The 20,000-nt window shown below is 45.1% G+C and overlaps 1 protein-coding gene across 1 annotated transcript in view; it reads right to left on the bottom strand.

The window, feature by feature from the left end:
- The window catches only part of wdpcp (WD repeat containing planar cell polarity effector), a 54,505-nt gene extending 41,646 nt beyond the window's left edge, over window positions 1-12,859 (bottom strand). Inside the window, exons 1-4 of the mRNA XM_079229785.1 lie at window positions 12,789-12,859; window positions 9,905-9,949; window positions 4,863-4,913; window positions 862-932 (exon numbers count right to left, since the gene is read on the bottom strand). Of these exons, the coding sequence (XP_079085911.1) occupies window positions 862-932; window positions 4,863-4,913; window positions 9,905-9,949; window positions 12,789-12,849 (228 nt within the window). The 5' untranslated portion in view covers window positions 12,850-12,859. The remainder of the gene's footprint in view (window positions 1-861; window positions 933-4,862; window positions 4,914-9,904; window positions 9,950-12,788) is intronic.
- Between the last annotated feature and the right edge of the window lie 7,141 nt (window positions 12,860-20,000).

Genomic DNA, 20,000 nt, shown 5'->3' with positions numbered 1-20,000 from the left:
AGATGGTCTGGGTCTATAGTTCTTCTTAAAAGCTCCTCATTGGAGGTTAGAGGTTGTCTAAAGGGACCCTGGGGCTCAGAGGCACTACCACTTTCGTCCACAGGGGGCGCCAACATGAACACAAACTTAGTGCTTAGTTGCATTAATTGTCTTTTAGACATGAACTCGGCACCGGACACTTGTCACCACCGGTGACCGCTGCAGCAGGTCCTGCTCACGAAGGGGGATGCAGATAAGGACTGCTTGTGTGTGTGTGTGTGTGTGTGTGTGTGTGTGTGTGTGTGTGTGTGTGTGTGTGTAAGGTCAGTCATTCCTGCAACATTCCAAACCCAGCTGGGGTGATTGGATGGGAGGAGAGAGGGACGGAGGAGAGAGAGGAGGAGGTGTGGAGGTGAGCTGGGGTGTTTCTAGTTTCAGACAATGGTTACGGGTGAGAGGAGGGAGGTGGATGGGAGGGGAGTGTGTGTGTGTGTGTGTGTGTGTGTGTGTGTGTGTGTGTGTGTGTGTGTGTGTGTGTGTGTGTAACAGCCACAGACAGGTTCCAGCAAACAAAGCTAGGTCTGTACTGCCACAAGTACAGAGGGGAGAGGACGGATGAATGAGGGAGAGGAAGAGGAGGGAGGGAGGAAGAGGAGGCAGCCCCCTGATCCCCTCAAATATCCCCCTCGATGACAGAGCCCGGCCGAAAGAGAGGTGATGAGAGAGGAGCGGCAGAGGGGAGAACAAACGGGAGCGACAGGGAGAGTGACGGGAGCGGGAGGAAGAGAGAGAATGCCCCTATTTGTTAATCAATCGGCCGTTTCGGAAAGGGAAAACTCTGAAGGTCCCCAGAGGGAGGAAGAGGAGGAGGAGGAAGGGTACCTCCAACTCCTTCAGCGAATCACGGAGCTTCTCCGGTCGGCGGTTCCTGGGGGTCCACGAATAGCCTCGAGCTGCGAAGGGAAAACACACACTCCTAAAGATCATGTGACTTTTAAGCCGAGACGGAGGAGAAATATATATATTGTGTTTTTTTAAAAGACCCTCATGGGAATTCAGAAGAATGTGGCAACAAAAACCAGAGAGGCTAAAAGGGTTCAACTCTATATCGCGAGTCGAGATCTACGTATGAAAAAGGTGGTGACAAGACAGATAAAGGGATGCAGGTACATGACGCAGGCGTCCCACAATGCATTGCTGGATCTGGACAGAGCAACGGGTTGAACTTTTTTGCTTCTTTTTTATCACAAAAACCCAAATTAGCCAATTCATCGATTTGTTCATCAGGAAGAAATGTTTGATGATAGTTTCTAATCGAGCAAAAAGGCCAAAACATTTGTTTTCATGTTGAGGGAACTTACTTTTGATTTTTGGACTGTTGATCGGACAAAACGAGCAACTTGAAGAGGTGAGCACTAAAACTATGCAATTTAGCTTTTTAACTTCAGATTAATTGAAGATTTGCTTATGCAGCACTACTTTCAGTTCAATAACACAGAATCAGTCTTTCACTCTTAAAGTGAGGAGAACTTAATTTCTCAGGACGATCTGAACGAGTCTGTTTATGTATTTAATGTTTACTTTTTCAAAAGGAGACGAATGAAACGTAAAAAAAATACACAAAAAACAACGGTGATACAATAAAGTGACCATGAAACGGTTAGATGATCATTTTGTGGGTGAAGTATTCCTTTGAGGTTCCCCGTAGAAGCACCACGTGTTACTGAGACAGGAACCAAGAGGAACCAAGAGGAACCAACAGGAACCAACAGGAACCGACAGGAACCGACATGAACCAAGAGGAACCAACATGAACCAAGAGGAACCGACAGGAACTGAGAGGAACCAACAGGAACCAAGAGGAACCAAGAGGAACCAACAGGAACCAAGAGGAACCAAGAGGAACCAACAGGAACCAAGAGGAACCAACAGGAACCAAGAGGAACCGACAGGAACCAAGAGGAACCGACAGGAACTGAGAGGAACCAAGAGGAACCAACAGGAACCAAGACGAACCAACAGGAACCAAGACGAACCGACAGGAACTGAGAGGAACCAAGAGGAACCAACAGGAACCAACAGGAACCAAGACGAACCGACAGGAACTGAGAGGAACCAAGAGGAACCAACAGGAACCAAGAGGAACCGACAGGAACTGAGAGGAACCAAGAGGAACCAAGAGGAACCAACAGGCACCCAGAGGAACCGAGAGGAATCTACAGGAGCCAACAGGAACCGAGAGGAACCAACAGGAACCAAGAGGAACCAACAGGAACCAAGAGGAACCAAGAGGAACCGAGAGGAACTGAGAGGAACCAATAGGAACCAACAGGAACCAAGAGGAACCAACAGGAACCAAGAGGAACCGAGAGGAACCTACAGGAACCGATAGGAACTGAGAGGAACCAACAGGAACCAACAGGAACCAAGAGGAACCAACAGGAACTGAGAGGAACCAAGAGGAACCAACAGGAACCAAGAGGAACCGACAGGAACTGAGAGGAACCAAGAGGAACCAAGAGGAACCAACAGGAACCAACAGGCACCCAGAGGAACCGAGAGGAATCTACAGGAGCCAACAGGAACCGAGAGGAACCAACAGGAACCAACAGGAACCAAGAGGAACCAACAGGAACCAAGAGGAACCAAGAGGAACCGAGAGGAACTGAGAGGAACCAATAGGAACCAACAGGAACCAAGAGGAACCAAGAGGAACCGAGAGGAACCTACAGGAACCGATAGGAACTGAGAGGAACCAACAGGAACCAACAGGAACCAAGAGGAACCGAGAGGAACCAAGAGGAACTGAGAGTAACCAAGAGGAACCGAGAGGAACCGAGAGGAACCAAGAGGAACTGAGAGTAACCAAGAGGAACCGAGAGGAACCGAGAGGAACCAAGAGGAACCAAGAGGAACTGAGAGAAACCTGGTTATTTAGATATTTAATATATCGGCCAATTTAATGATCATCAACACAAAAAATACACAAAAACTTAAAGTAAAACGCTTCAGAAACTACATTGATGAAGTTAAAGTTGTATATTTCAGACTACCTTATCCCCAAAGCAGCAAAAGTCTCAAATCTGCTGCTAACAGATTGATTTAGCTCCTAAAGAAATAAATATTCTACTGAAAGCAACAAAAAAAACGGCCCTTCAAATGAAAAAAATGAAATAAAACACACACACACACACACACACACACACACACACACACACACACACACACACACACACACACACACACACACACACACAGGTCCTGGAGGAGAAGTGAATATTGTAATCGTGAGGACTTTTGGCGCTCTTGAGTTGAGTGATCTCCCAATGCAACCTCCCAGTGAGGCCCATCTCTGGTGGTTAAACACAGGGCGGGAGATGTGAAGGAAACACAGCTAAATGAATTTGTGCATCTGCTTCTGCCCACGCACATACATGAAGTTGTGTGTGTGTGTGTGTGTGTGTGTGTGTGTGTGTGTGTGTGTGTGTGTGTGTGTGAGGGGGGGGGGGGGGGTATTTTACAGTCCTTTACATCTTAACTGAAACGAACCATTAAGGAGTGGGATTCTCTATTAAGAACGAGTGGGAAGAGAGAGGTAAACAGATGCAAATGAGGGAGGGAGGGAGAGAGAGAGAGAGGGGGGGAGGGGGAGGGAGGGGATGAGTGTTCGTCTCCTGATAAGGGTGTTTGTATTCCACTGGTATTCCACTACTGGGTGTTTGTGTTCCACTAGTATTCCACTACTGGGTGTTTGTATTCCACTAGTATTCCACTACTGGGTGTTTATATTCCACTAGTATTCCACTACTGGGTGTTTATATTCCACTAGTATTCCACGACTGGGTGTTTGTGTTCCACTAGTATTCCACTACTGGGTGTTTGTGTTCCACTAGTATTCCACTACTGGGTGTTTGTATTCCACTCGTATTCCACTACTGGGTGTTTGTGTTCCACTAGTATTCCATTACTGGGTGTTTGTGTTCCACTACTGGGTGTTTATATTCCACTAGTATTCCACTACTGGGTGTTTGTGTTCCACTAGTATTCCACTACTGGGTGTTTATATTCCACTAGTATTCCACTACTGGGTGTTTGTGTTCCACTAGTATTCCACTACTGGGTGTTTGTGTTCCACTAGTATTCCACTACTGGGTGTTTATATTCCACTAGTATTCCACTACTGGGTGTTTGTGTTCCACTAGTATTCCACTACTGGGTGTTTGTGTTCCACTAGTATTCCACTACTGGGTGTTTGTGTTCCACTAGTATTCCACTACTGGGTGTTTATATTCCACTAGTATTCCACTACTGGGTGTTTGTGTTCCACTAGTATTCCACTACTGGGTGTTTGTGTTCCACTAGTATTCCACTACTGGGTGTTTGTGTTCCACTAGTATTCCACTACTGGGTGTTTGTGTTCCACTAGTATTCTACTACTGGGTGTTTGTGTTCCACTAGTATTCCACTACTTGGTGTTTGTGTTCCACTAGTATTCCACTACTGGGTGTTTGTGTTCCACTAGTATTCTACTACTGGGTGTTTATATTCCACTAGTATTCTACTACTGGGTGTTTGTGTTCCACTAGTATTCCACTACTGGGTGTTTGTATTCCACTAGTATTCCACTACTGGGTGTTTGTGTTCCACTAGTATTCTACTACTGGGTGAAAATCAGAGAGAAACGAGGACGTGGGACAGTCGACTGTGATTACTAAAAAGATGGTCATCCGGATGGTATAGGACCCACACACACACACACACACACACACACACACACACACACACACACACACACACACACACACACACACACGCGCGTGCACGCACACACACACACACACACACACACATACGATCACTCTGAGTCCCCGTTGAGAACGTACCTTCACAGAAACCCAGTTTCTCGTTGTAATAGTGATGCTTCAGGGGATTTGCTGCAGAAAATAATACAAATAAAAAAGAAGGGCGGTTATATTTTGAATTAATATGAAACACAACACGTTTAAAACTCAAACTAAGCTGGAGCCCAAACATCCCACCCTGCTGCATGAGGCCTCGTAGTGACCGGCCTCGTAGTGGTCGGGCCTCATAGTGACCGGGCCTCGTAGTGGTCAGGCCTCGTAGTGACCGGGCCTCGTAGTGACCGGCATCGTAGTGACCGGGCCTCGTAGTGACCGGCCTCGTAGTGACCGGGCCTCGTAGTGACCGGGCCTCGTAGTGACCGGGCCTCGTAGTGGTCGGGCCTCGTAGTGACCGGCCTCGCAGTGACCGGCCTCGTAATGAGCGGCCTCGCAGTGACCGGCCTCGCAGTGACCGGCCTCGTAGTGAGCGGCCTCGTAGTGGTCGGGCCTCGTAGTGACCGGGCCTCGTAGTGACCGGGCCTCGTAGTGACCGGCCTCGTAGTGACCGGCCTCGTAGTGGTCGGGCCTCGTAGTGACCGGCCTCGTAGTGACCGGCCTCGTAGTGACCGGGCCTCGTAGTGACCGGCCTCGTAGTGGTCGGGCCTCGTAGTGACCGGCCTCGTAGTGACCGGCCTCGTAGTGACCGGCCTCGTAGTGGTCGGGCCTCGTAGTGACCGGCCTCGTAGTGACCGGCCTCGTAGTGACCGGCCTCGTAGTGGTCGGGCCTCGTAGTGACCGGCCTCGTAGTGACCGGGCCTCGTAGTGACCGGCCTCGTAGTGACCGGCCTCGTAGTGGTTGGGCCTCGTAGTGACCGGGCCTCGTAGTGACCGGGCCTCGTAGTGACCGGGCCTCGTAGTGACCGGCCTCGTAGTGACCGGGCCTCGTAGTGACCGGCCTCATAGTGACCGGGCCTCGTAGTGGTCGGGCCTCGTAGTGACCGGGCCTCGTAGTGACCGGCCTCATAGTGACCGGGCCTCGTAGTGGTCGGGCCTCGTAGTGACCGGCCTCGTAGTGACCGGCCTCGTAGTGGTCGGGCCTCGTAGTGACCGGGCCTCGTAGTGACCGGCCTCGTAGTGGTCGGGCCTCGTAGTGACCGGCCTCGTAGTGACCGGGCCTCGTAGTGGTCGGGCCTCGTAGTGACCGGGCCTCGTAGTGACCGGGCCTCGTAGTGGTCGGGCCTCGTAGTGACCGGGCCTCGTAGTGACCGGGCCTCGTAGTGGTCGGGCCTCGTAGTGACCGGGCCTCGTAGTGGTCGGGCCTCTTAGTGACCGGCCTCGTAGTGACCGGCCCCTAGGAGGACGGAGGGCCCGCGTAGTGGTCGGCCTCTCTGGCAGCTGGGACACCTCTAGGATTAGTGGTATTAATCAGATAGGAGGGTGAGGGGGTGAGGGGGGCCCGGACAGGGCCCCTACTCTGGGGGAGGAGGGACGGGACCCTCGAGCAGCTCCAACGAGCCTGGGTCTACCTCTAGTGGAGAGCCGGGGAACTGACGCTCCAGAGAATAACAACACTTCTGTCATCAACCAATCAGTGAAGAGATACACAGCCAGGGTTCATCCACATTCTGACCAATGGATTTCATGACTTTTCCATGACTTTAAACCAAATCTCCATGAGCAAACATTTAGTGAAATCTGGGTGTAAACAGTAAAAAGTGAGTAAATGTAGTATTTAAACTAACAATGAGAATACAAAGCATACAGTAAACCTTCAAAGACACAAATGAATGAGACAATAGTTTGATTAAAAGAATAAACATTTATATAGATGCCTGAATGTATGCCTGCTTATATTTTGAGTCTTTCTTTTAAAAGCATATTAATTATTTTAAACTCAGCGTAAATGAACGTCATGAACACATAAATATAACACATTTACATGACTTTTCCAGGTTTTCCATGACAGTAAGATCCCTGAACGAGGCGGTGAACTGGTGTACCGGTGTTTCTGCTGCTCAACCCACCCTCATATGAGGTGGACAAAATAATAGAGCCTGTATAATACGATTTAAGAGCACCACAGACTGCATGATGCAAAAAAAAAACGACCATGCGAGTTAAAGAAAACACGTCTCTGAAACAGTTTCAACACGAACAAACAATTCATGAAGGTTGAATTCATGTCGTAAACGCTGTTTATTTTTTACTTCCACGGACCAATCAGAGTTCAGCACCATTTGCACACAAAATGACAATATTCTGAATTTGATACGTGTCGTGCAAGCATTGTTCTCAATTAGTCTTCACTCCATGTGAGGTTTTCAGATTAAGACATGTGGGATGTGCCGATATTATTCTGGTCTAAGAGGATTTCGTTTGTGCACGTAAACAGCTCATTCAGAGCGTGCATCTCAATTGAGGTTTTTAGGGCATTTTGCCTGTTTCCAGCCGGCTCTGTGGGCTGTACACAAACCAACTGGCCAACAGTTTGCAAGCCTGTTGCAGAACCACGAAAACAAGGGAACGCCACGGCAGCTGGAAAAGGAGGGAAATTGAAGTGATTTAAAGAGCATGCAGGGTTGCACATAAATGGGAATATTTGTGCAATATTCTGTTTTACTAGTGATGAGCTTCGCATTTGTGCACGTAAACGTAGTCGACGTCACTTTAATGTGATCAAACTACTCTCACACAGTTCTGATTAAGCAGATGAGCTATTTATGAGCAATAAACACTTAATAAACAATACCTACTTCTTTGTTGTTGTTATTATACGTATCTAGTTATGAATATTTTAAGTTACAGAGACGTTTTGGAGTGCAAGGTACCTTTTTGTATTACGGGCCTAAATATTGAGGTAGTATATTTTTTATTAAATGTCTTTTTTTTTTTACTGTATATAAGAAGTGGACGTAGTCATGATGTTTTGAAGCCTCAAGTTCAGTGATGTTGCCGTCGCCATGTTGTTTAATTTGAATTAAATAAACAGGAAGTGACCATATCTGGACTTGTGAGGAGTGAGGTATACGTCTCTGGTGTCGACCTGTCAATCACAGTAAGCCCCGCCCATAAAGCATCCCCTGCTTTATGGTCTGTTTGACTCTAAATGACCATCATTTACTAAATGAACATCATGCTGTATTGAAGAAGACTTGAAACTAGAGATTGAGACATAAACTCATGTTTACAATGTTTACTGAGGGAATACATCAAGAGAGAGTCATTTATATAGACTTCTATACAACCAGAGGAGTCACCCCCTGGTGGTCATTAGAGAGAATGCAGCTTTAACACATGAAGCATATACTTCTATACAACCAGAGGAGTCGCCCCCTGGGGGTCAGGAGAGAGAATGAGCGCTTACATCGACGTTAAGAGAAATGCAAAACTTCAAACAAACATACTTGAATCTAATCTCCTGTAAATGCATTTTGTATCATGACCTGAGCCATCGCAACACCACCGAGTAAAAATGTTGTGATGCTTCTGGATGGTGATTCTGCCCGCCCTCCTCCTCCTCCTCCTCCTCCCTCCACTCTGATATCAAGCCACACTTTAGTAATCCTCCAAATGAAAGGATTCGGAGCGAGAGCGTCGTCTCTCCACTGAAGATTGGAATGAAAGAGAAGGCAGCTTCTGGGATGAGAGAGGAGGGAGGGGAACCCCGTGAGGAGAGAGGACGAGACACACTGTGCATAAAACACGAAAGAACGCAAATATGTGTGTTTTTAAACGAGACAAAGAGGTGGAAACCAATGAAAGAGAGGCGGAAACATCTGAGACATGCACAGGAACAAAAGAGAAGACACAGACGATGGAGAGACACTACAGAAAACACACAGAAGTGATGGAGGAACGGCGGGAAATGAAGAGACAGGTATTTACTGCATGTCTTTAAAGATCTGGTGCATGCACTTAAAGCTGCTCTAATCTATAATCTATATTAATAATGGATCAAATGGGAAAGATGTTGCTCATGGTGATGAACCCAGAAAGAGTGTTTTAGCTGCTTTGATCTCGTTGTTTTGGTTCTTGCATTTGATTGGACCGCTAAAAAAAGTGGGCGGGCTTAGAACGCAGCATGACACGGATGATGTCATGCATGATATTGTTGGTTATCACCGGGGGAACCAAGATAATTAGCTTTTGATGCATATTTGTTTGTTTTTCCATTTATTTTTGAACGGGTTTCACATTATGACCAAAGATGTGTTTTAAAAAATCTCAACTCTCAACTATAAATATAACAAAGGATTTGTTTTATACCACATCAAACTTAATAAACTTGAAATATATTTTTCTTCTATTTCATTTACATTCTTTATGTTATCTTTATGTTTAACAGTCACACTAATTGTGACGGATAAAGACATTTCATAAAGGAAAATAAGTTTATAAACTCTAACATATATTTTGCAAACAAAGTGCATCAAATTTTGGACATATTTTACCTTTATTTTGAGCTGTAGTTGAGCGTTAGTATAATTGTGAATGACTCACTTGAATCTTATTTTTAAGATGCTGCACTCAGATAAAGACAAACATGTCACAACTGTCCTCGAGCCGCACTGAGTACATTTTAGGGATGTGATCACTTCCTGGTAGTGAGAGAAGCCTCCAGCCCGAGGCAATAAGAGGCTACATGGGGCCTCTTGCTATGTGATCCAGGAGAAAGTCAACAGTTTAGTTTCCCCTATCGCTGTGTGTCAGGACCCCGGGTCAACAGGAACACGTCAGAGTCAGAGATAGAACCACGGAGGCCTAATAACCTGTGTGTGTGTGTGTGTGTGTGTGTGTGTGTGTGTGTGTGTGTGTGTGTGTGTGTGTGTGTGTGTGTGTGTGTGTGTGTGTGGTATGTGCATACGGCTTTAGGGTGCAAATCCTACGTACTAATAGCCTCTCGGTGTATGTGTGGTGATGCCGGTGGGTTGTGTGTCCGTGTGTTTGCAGCTTATGGGAGGCGGCGTAAAGCCCTTCTTCATATATAAGGAAATCACATACGTCCCTCCCCCAAAAAAAACAACAAAAAAACAAGACAAACTTATCTTAAACACAAACAGACATCCAATACAAACACTATTTACCTGGCTCTCCTTTATCATAGTACTGATAGGTGCCAATATCTGTATCTGTGGGGCGAGAGAGAGAGAGAGAGAGAGAGAGAGAGAGAGATGAACATCTCGCTGTCAGGGAAAAGCAGAAGACAGATCAGCAATTTCGCACCGTGGGATAAACAATCGCTATCAGCCAGTGGCCTGTCCCGTCTGCCAGCACCAGTTTAGATAAGACCCAGTGAGGGAGGAGGAGGAGGAGGAGGAGGAAGGTGGGCTGGGGGGTCCGAGCGAGACTGGATGGAGGGGGGGGTAAAGGGGTATTAATAAAGACGAGAGTGCCTCAACCCACCTGAGGGACAGATTTACACACATGCAACATATACATTTAAAGTAGACACACACAGACTCAGCAGGCGGCTACATACACATATGATCAACACACACACACACACACACACACACACACACACACACACACACACACACAAACTGCTGAGCGGAGCCTTTTTATTTATTTTTGTCAGTGTTATTCCTGCAGGCCTCAAAACCATAAGCAGCCGGACTCGGATTCGCCCAACACATCGTTTCTTTATCGCTCCACCACTGTTGCTGCTGCTGAGGCCGGGTCACACTAATACAACGGGAGAGCTGATGGCACACACACACACACACACGCACACATGCACACATGCACACACACACACATGCACACATGCACGCAAACACACACACACACACACCACTATAAGTAATAGCTTAATGCCACTTCTTCCATTTCTGACACGGATAGTGATTCTATAACCTTGAGTATCCGCCAATAACAACCTATTTTTTCTCCGATTAAAAAATGACTAGTGTTCTTAAACTGCAACAAGAAAAAAACACGGAAATATATAAATAAATATTGGCAATGACGCAAAATCAAATGGCTCCACTAAGAGTCAAACTTATGAGGACAACGGCTAAAAGGATCGGATCAATCAAATCAAATGTTGACCTTTCTGAAGAACTGAAACTAAACTGGAACCATACAATATATATAAAATACAAATTTATTGAAAATTCAAAAACTATTATTACGTTGGAGTCAACAGATTTTACTGGCACGGTGCTTTCGTTTGTTTGATATCAAACAAAAACTATGATCGTCAGCTTTTCTGGACTGAGATCTTTTTTTCCAGTAAAGATCCAATTACATAGTCTATGAATTTGAAAATGCTTTTTTGTATTTGTCTTTTTTACTGCTTCACTATCAAGTCCATTCAAAACACGGGAGGTGTGATATCAGACCAGGATGTTCTTCCTTCCTTTCAGCAGAAGAGTGTGAAAAACCACCTTGAGTCAAACACGTTCACCCTTCTGCACTGAAGGTCACGAGCTCCGAAAACAGGAAGTGATCCAAACTGTCGTCGGCCTGCACGACATCCCAAACATGAAACTAGTCTACGAGACAAACTTATCAAGGTCTTCTCGTGCGGAGCAAAATAAACTCACAAGTCGTGATTATTCTTACACAGAATACGTGTGTGTTTGTGAATCCATATTATTGTTGTTGTTGTTTTTTCCCAGGCTGACGTATATGATGTAAGGGACGGAGGTGATAGGAGCGTCACGCCTCAGAGACCAGGCCTCTTCGCTCAGATGTATCCCTCCACATTTTTCCAGAGAGATAGCACAAGACACACAAAAGCAGGAAGAAAAAAACACCAAAACAAATAAGGATATGTCACCATCACCTGGGATGCACACCCTGTCATACCGTTGTGTATCCACATAAACACACACACACACACACACACACACACACACACACACACACACACACACACACAACACGAGTCAGCCTCCGAGAGACACTATCTTCGTCTGAAGCTCAGCAGACTGTGAACGACAAGGCAGAATTGAAGGGAGGAGAAAACAAGAAAATGAAGAACAGAGCATTTCCGTCTGACAGAGGAGATGAGCCGATAGGTGGCGAGCAGGAAAGAAAACGCACGAAAACTGCAGGGAAAAGTCACTTAAGCCCCGCCCATGCCGTTTGACATTTCTTAATGATTTACTTCATCGTATGCTTGATGGAGATGCAGGCGGCGTGATGTGCAGCTAACTCGACACACGCTGAAGGAGAACTTTGGCATTTTTCAAACCTGTGACTAATGGTGACGGACATTTTGTCCTAAATTGATCCAGAGTTTAGGCAGAACGCTGCAGACGGCATTCGCTAAATGTGCTGCAACCACAGACTGTATTTAAGAAGTGGACGTCGTCATCGCGACGCAGATTTTTGCTGTCGCCATCTTGGATTACGACCATCTGCATGTACGAAAGTGACCATATTTGACGGCGTAGACATCTCTGGTAGAGAGACCTGTCAATCACAGTAAGCCCCGCCCTGAAGCATACCCTGCTATATGGTTTATTTATTTCCAATTAAACTTAAATTAAATCAAAAAGTCAAGACTAGAATAAAATTTCAAAAACTAATTGAAAATTCAAAAGAAGTGTGGAACGGTGTCATCCCTATTAGTCATAATAATAATAATAAATGTCATTTGTATATCACATTTAAAAATACAAACAAAATCTCAAGGTGCTTCACATACAGAGTTAAAACTCTTTTTTGACAATATTAAAAATAAATGACTTACACAAAAGTGTTGGGATACAAAACGAAAACAAGCACATGGTCTCCAAAAACCTTAAAATAAAAGGTCACGTCATGCAACAAATAAAAATCGACAGCAGGAGAATTTGAAGAGAGCGAAGAGAAGAGAGTGAGCGTCGGTGTTGACTGACAGACAGATTGTTGAAGTAGATGTTGGTGTGAAAACAAAGTGAGCGATGACGGAGAGAGCCGGAGCAAGACGGAGAGGTGAGAGGGGAACAAGATGGAGGACGTGGTGAGAGGCGCTACCTTTGACTTGGAGTGAGCTCTTGGTGGACCACAAGTGCAGCTCAGCCAGGCAAAACGCCATCTGACCGGCGGAGGAGTGAAACCCGAGTCTGCAGAGGAGGGACAGGACAAAAAGGGTGAAGAGCCAGAACACACAACCACAGATGCATATCTCCAGGAGACGACATCGCAGAGCGACACAGAAGGAGCTCGTGACCTTCAGTGAGGGGTCAAACGAAGTGAGCGCGGTCACGTGCACGGTTACCACCGGACCGGGGTCGGACTTCTCTATGGTGAGGTGAAGTCTCGCCCCTTTTCTGTGGGAAAGAAATTAATAAATGTGTATGATAAGTCAAGGGCGAGAGTTTTTTTGATCCCGTTTGAATTAAACACATGTTTGTCAGTTCAAAAGATAAGTTAGCAAGTCAGGAGAGTCTCCGTTTGCTGTAGAACCAATATGTGAACTTGAACACCAACATGGCCGACGTATCTACGCTCCAGGCATCTTACCTGTTGTGTTTAATCGAGACAGAAAGGAGTGAGAGCCGGTGTTTGTGGGGTGAGAACGTCCTGGTACGAAACACACATCCTAGCTCCAAAGAGAGACGTCACTTAAAGCAGCTTTTAAGTGCGTCGTCTTTCTAATAACGTATTTTCACGGTTTTATACTTCAAAAGTTTTATGTCAAACAGCGAAACATATCTTTTAAATTGACAAACACAACGTGTTGTAATTCATGGGCCAATTATAAAAATATATTTGTCTTTCACCGTTGACTACCGCGCATATTTCTTTCAGGAATAAGATTCTATCCGAGACCCCTTGAGATCCCCGGAAAGACTTAACGGTGAAAATCTAGGGGGTTCTCTTTTTTCCTATACAATTTTACAGACATTCGTAGGTGAAGAAGAGGACGCCAACGAAAATGTCTAACTGGAGAGACAAGGAGCTTTTAGGGACTTCTTTTGTCGCCGAATCCGTGAGACATATTAAAGGAAAGGCAGGAGAAAAAGACCTTTAATGTAAAAAGCATCGTCACGTGAGACCTGAAAACAAAACAAATAAGACACAATAAGACATATCCTTTGTGGTGGACTTGAGAGCAGCTGCTTCATAGACACCAGTGTGAAGGGGAAGACCAGATCTTAAGACTGGTAGTGGATTTTCTACAAAACCACCGCTCAGGGCTCCCACTAATTCGGCGTAATGGTGAGTTGTATTTTTAAGCACTTTATTATTGTCTTTATGCCGGTCTTATCATTTTATTACGTCATATTTATCGGCCACACCGTGAAGGCCGGTCAGTGAAAACATTGTCTGACACGAAACCGGTCCATGGCTCAAAAAAGGTTGGGCACCGCTGCAATAGACATCATCTGGACATCGTTAGAGAGAGAAGACTATTCTGAACGTTTTGATATACTTTTTATGTGTGTGGGGTTTAGAGATGTGAGCTTCAGGGCAGTTTGGAAAAGTGGTACCGTCGGCTTTCATTGAGAAAATTGTGGTCAGATTTAACATGGAGTCCAATGGAGCAGTTGGCTGGAGTTCATGTCGCTTAGAGGCTCACAGAAGCAAATGTGTAAATCTGTTGGATTCCATCGACACACGTCTACGACCAGCACAAGTCTTTCTATGTTTTTGACCTAAAATGATGTATGTAGAGTGAAGATTGTCGAACTGAAGGGAATTTGTTTGGAAAAATGACAGAATATTTATCCAGCTCATCTCCACTCTAGCTCTGAACATTCCGTGCCATACACACCCATTGTAAACTCTGAAAAAAGGTGCGTGAAACTTGAACAGCGATGACATGGAAACTGGGCGAGCTATCAAAACGCCCGATTGGCCAAATATAGTCCAGAGATTTGTTAACGTTAAAAACTTTAAATAACTTTTCTACGTTAAAGTATGCAGATTCACTGTGGGCCCAAAGTTGAGTGCACACCGCACCATGTCGTATCCAAGGGGATTTCCCTTTCCCATTGTGGCTTTGATCTTCCAGAAGTCTATAGAAAGTCTATGTATAGCCAGCTGCCTGGGACAGATTCCACCATTCAGATTGACCTTTCATTATTACAGTCGGATTAACTTCAAAGACCATGGACCATACGAGATCACCAATCTTTCTTGGAGACCGATTTATTCCGAACAGTTTTGGTCTGAATTTAACAGGTCTGGTGAAGAAGGTATGTGACATGGTGGTGGGATCCAAGCTGGAAGAATGTAATTTCTGTCAAATTTATGAAAACTCTTTACTAAGACTCGCCGATACAACAACCCGACTGATCAGCAGGGAAGCGGAACTAAACCGCATCAATGAAATGTTGCGCGAGGAAAACCAGGTCCTGAACGAAACCAAACGGACCCAGGAGACGGAGCTCCAACTGGTAAAGGAGGAAAACCAGGTCCTGAACGAAATCAATCGGACCCAGGAGATGGAGCTCCAACTGGTAAAGGAGGAAAAGCAGGTCATGAACGAAATCAATCGGACCCAGGAGACGGAGCTCCAACTGGTAAAGGAGGAAAACCAGGTCCTGAACGTAACCAATCGGACCCAGGAGACGGAGCTCCAACTGGTAAAGGAGGAAAACCAGGTCCTGAACGTAACCAAACGGACCCAGGAGATGGAGCTCCAACTGGTGAAGGAGGAAAACAAGGTCCTGAACGTAACCAAACGGACCCAGGAGATGGAGCTCCAACTGGTGAAGGAGGAAAACAAGGTCCTGAACGAAATCAATCGGACCCAGGAGACGGAGCTCCAACTGGTAAAGGAGGAAAACCAGGTCCTGAACGTAACCAAACGGACCCAGGAGACGGAGCTCCACCCTCCATCTCCACCTCTCTCACTCCATTCTTCTATCCTCCATCCATGTTAGTTATTCCAAAGGGTGACACAGTGGCTCAGTGATTAAGTGATTTCAAACTGCAGCCTCACCCTTCTCTGTGTGGAGTTTGAATATTCTCCATGTGTCTGTGTGGGTTTCCCCCTGCTGATCAGGTGTCCTCCCACCAAATAAAAATGTTGGGTCCTGGTGATCAGATTTCCCTAAAAGAGTTAATACAAATAAACAATAAAATCAATATTCTATGTTCCCGCCTCTCTGATTAAATAAATAAGAGTATTAATTAAATTGTATGACATGATGGTGACTTTAAAGAAGAAGTATCGGTAGGTTGTGATTTTAATAAACTGAAGCTGATCAATAAAATGATGTTATGAAATAAGTATTTTAGGTTAACGACAGGAGCTAATTATGTAATAAACGATGATATTCAACAGTAAGAAACATGTGACCTTCATCACTGACGCCCATTACTTACTGGTATTAACAATGAATTATTAACAGAGTTGTAAACTAGTTAGACATGTTTTCTTTGTGAATGTGAACCACTGCTTTGAAGCTGGACCAGCAGAGAGACGAACTCCAGACTTCTTCCCTCGTTGTGGGAGTTGACTGATAACGTCCTGTTTCTATCACTTCAGTTGATGAACCTCAGGAAACACAATCTACGCTTCTGTCATTCGTTTTTACCATGTTAAGTGCTTCGAGTACCTTTTTAAAGCGCTGTACAAATAAAATGTATTATTACTACGTAGAATTCGCCTACCGGAAGTCACTAAAATCAATGTGGAATCGGTGTGTACGCCAAAACAATGTCGGACTCCGTAATTTTCTCTGGCCCTCTCCCAAATTTGGACAATATGTCATCGTTCCACTGCTGGTTGTCGAGGTGGTGACCAGCAAACAATGTGGGCTTCGTAGATAATTGACAGACTTTCTGGGGAAACCCTGGTCTGATTAGTAGAGACGGCATTCATCCCACTTTGGATGGAGCGAAAAAGTGCTTTCACATCGGAGTCTCCAAGACACCAGAACAAGTCGCTAGATTTGTCGCTTTTGACAAAGAAAGTCTCCAAGACCTTATGGAGCCTCGGATATTCCACCGCGTAGATCAGTAGTTCTCAACCTTTTTTCAGTGATGTTTTTTTTTTTTTTTTATGAAGTCTTTCTAATTTTATTATTTGTTTGTGAATAAAAGAAAGCAATGTTAACTCATTATCTTTTTTTCGATTTTTTAAATAAAAAAGTACCCTCTAACCAGCGCGGTGGTTCAGAATACATGTAATATACAGCGCTTTGCCATCAGTGTCTAATTTAATATAGAATATTTAAAAATAATTGTATTAACCTACACTTATATTTCATTGAATATTTACTAAATAACTATATTAAGGATTTTTGAATGTATGTTAATTTTAAATGTATGTTTGGTACCCCAGTTTGGGAACCACTGGTGTAGATTAGTTCCATCAGACGTGGGAGGGACTCGGATCGTGAGTCTCCTCAGGCGATGCAGTTCATTTCTCTCGTTAACGCCGAGAGGAGACTCTCTTATCTTTTCACCTCATGTCGTGGAAAGGAGAAAGTCAAAAAAAGGCAATAATAATAATAATCTCATTTTGCCACTTAAACCTCCCACAACTACAAGTCCTAAAATAAAGTACATACAGATAACGCAACGTTGGGGCTCGCATGGCGTAATGAGTTGATTTTTTTGTCCTCTGCTATCCAGTTTTTTTGAGGAAGTCAGCCCTTTTTGGAGGGAAAACCTAATTTCAGCCATCTGGCACACAACTTTTAGACCACATGAAAAAGCAGATCCGTCTGTGGACAAACACTCGATAAAGTCTGAGTGTTTCTGTTCGGTAGTTTCACACCAGATGACCGACAACTTGATGTACCTTCCCGGGCCTTTATTCTCCGCTCGCTTCCATACATGTACACATTCTATGCGGTCTGCTTACTCGCCTAGTCATGCATATCTATACTCGCCAGGTGACGTAGTTCTCACTGTGAACATCACAGGCTGTAATATTATCATGGTGAATAAAGATCATCCTCGATGCTTTCCGTGGTCCGTTAATAAAAGGCGGTCCCATAAGCCACACCCACAGAACAATGGAAGCTTGAGATTCTGCTAAACGACGTAATAAACTTAAATTTGATTACGTTTGTCATAGTACATATTTTTACATACATACATGAAAATTGCTCTCTGCATTGAGCCCGTCCAGAGCAATGGGCTGCCGAGAGGCGCCCGGGGAGCAACTGTGGGTTCAGCGTCTTGCTCAAGGACACTTCAACATGTGAGCTATGTGGGGACCGGGGATCGAACCGCGAGCCGTGCGGTCGCAGGACGGCCGCTCTACCCGTGAGCCACAGACGCCCCAAAATCTGTATGTTTGTGGTTTTATGTTTGCAGGTTAGAAGCACAAGATGTCCTACATTTTGACCCATCAAACGTATCCATGCAATACACACCCGTTATAAAATCAGCAAACTTTCCCAATTTATTTTCCTGAAACTGTGCCAGCTATCAAAATGCCCATTTCTGGATTAATAAAGTCTGGAGTTTTGTTAACGTTTGAAATTTTAAATATTGTTAAAGCATGGCGGCTCACGACGAGGCCAAAACCCTGTGTGTGTGTGTGTGTGTGTGGAAATTGTGTGGGAGGAGTTACACGGTAAACTTTGTGTACGGAAAAAGAATAATACGATTATTATTATGATTAAGCATTATAGTCTTTACAGCCTGGTTGAGCCCCACACAGAAGCACACGTATTTAGTTAGCGTGTGAAAACAATAACACACCTGAAAATGAGCTCACCTGGGATTTTGAAATATTAAAAAAAATATATGGCATCACTTTTATTTTATTTAGTTTTTTACATTTTTGTTGAACGCAACAAGACCGGTACAGCGACTGCACTCAACACTTTTTACACACACAGTATAGACTCGCACGCACGCGCACACACACACACACACACACACACACACACACACACACACACACACAGGTCCTGGACAGCTGCCACATTCATTCTGATTTCTGGCTGGGGTTGCTGTGGGCTACCTGTCTCCCCGCAGAGCTTAGCGGGGTGTACGGCCAGCTTTCAGAGGGCTGTGTGTGTGTGTGTGTGTGTGTGTGTGTGTGTGTGTGTCTAGGTTATTGTGGCCTGTCTTTACACTGGTAAAAGAGGCTGCTTTAACATCAAAGGAGGGGAGGGAAAACATACGACTCCTCTTTCAAAGACAGTCCACAGGAACTACGACCTTGTCTGCTCTCTGCATCTCTTTCACTGTCCCCTCAGGGTCGTTAGTGTGTTTGTGTGTGTGTGTGTGTGTGTGTGTGTGTGTGTGTGTGTGTGTGTGTGTGTGTGTGTGTGTGAGATAAAAAGAGAAAGTCACCGACAGAACTTTAAGTCAAGAGGAAAACAATGGAGGCCTTTTCTAACACGTCTGGCTTTGCAGCCTCGGCTCTAAAACAGACTTTTTTTTAAGCTAACGGGATCTAACAAAGAGCTACACAGGCTCTCTGCGTCCGGCGACAGGGGGATGGATATACGACACAAACATGCATACGTACATGAACCACATACAGTTTAATAATCTGACTCGGAAACTTTGAGGTACTTACAGCCGAGTAGTTTATGTTGCAACAGATGTGAGGTCAGTTTAAATCTGGAGATCGCCTCGGGGTCTAGAAGAGAGAGAGAGAGACATGAAGTGAAAACATGTTCACAGACATTTAGTTTGACATCTCAAGAATCCTCTCTCACAGGTTTGCACTCTCTCACACACACACACACACACACACACACACACACACACACACACACACACACACACACACACACACACACACACACGCCAGAGGCCGTGCTGTCAGCGGTGTGCCGTGGTGAGGAGAGTGATGTGGTAAATTACAGGGTTAAAGAGCTGCCACAGGGTGACTGACACATGGCCATCACAGCCGGGCCTCATTCCCCCGCCCCCAAAACACACACACACACACACACACACACACACACACACACACACACACACACTCTCCTCACTCGGCTCTGTAGACGTTTCTAAGTTGTGCCTTTTCCTTCGTTTCCTTTTCTCTCTTATCATCCTTTTGCCTTTTTATCTTTTTTTTTTTGCCCATCTCCCCCATTAGAAATGCATTAAGCTCTCTGACCTCGTCTTTCTGGCACTTTTCTCCTCTTCCTCTCTCTTCGTCTCTCTCAAGACCGTATTCAAGTCTGATTTTATTTTCCTCTCTTGCCGTTTTTCTTACTCTTCATTGTCTCATCTCTCTCAAAAAGCAGTGTTCCACATGTTCTGACTTTTCTTTCCGTCCTCCACCACAACCTTTTATCTGTCTCAGACTCTCAG

The sequence above is a fragment of the Taurulus bubalis genome (genome assembly GCF_910589615.1).
Source record: "Taurulus bubalis genome assembly, chromosome: 14".
NCBI lineage: Eukaryota > Metazoa > Chordata > Actinopteri > Perciformes > Cottidae > Taurulus > Taurulus bubalis.
The sequence above is the reverse complement of the archived record's forward strand: the minus strand, read 5'-3'. Positions and strand labels throughout refer to the sequence as shown.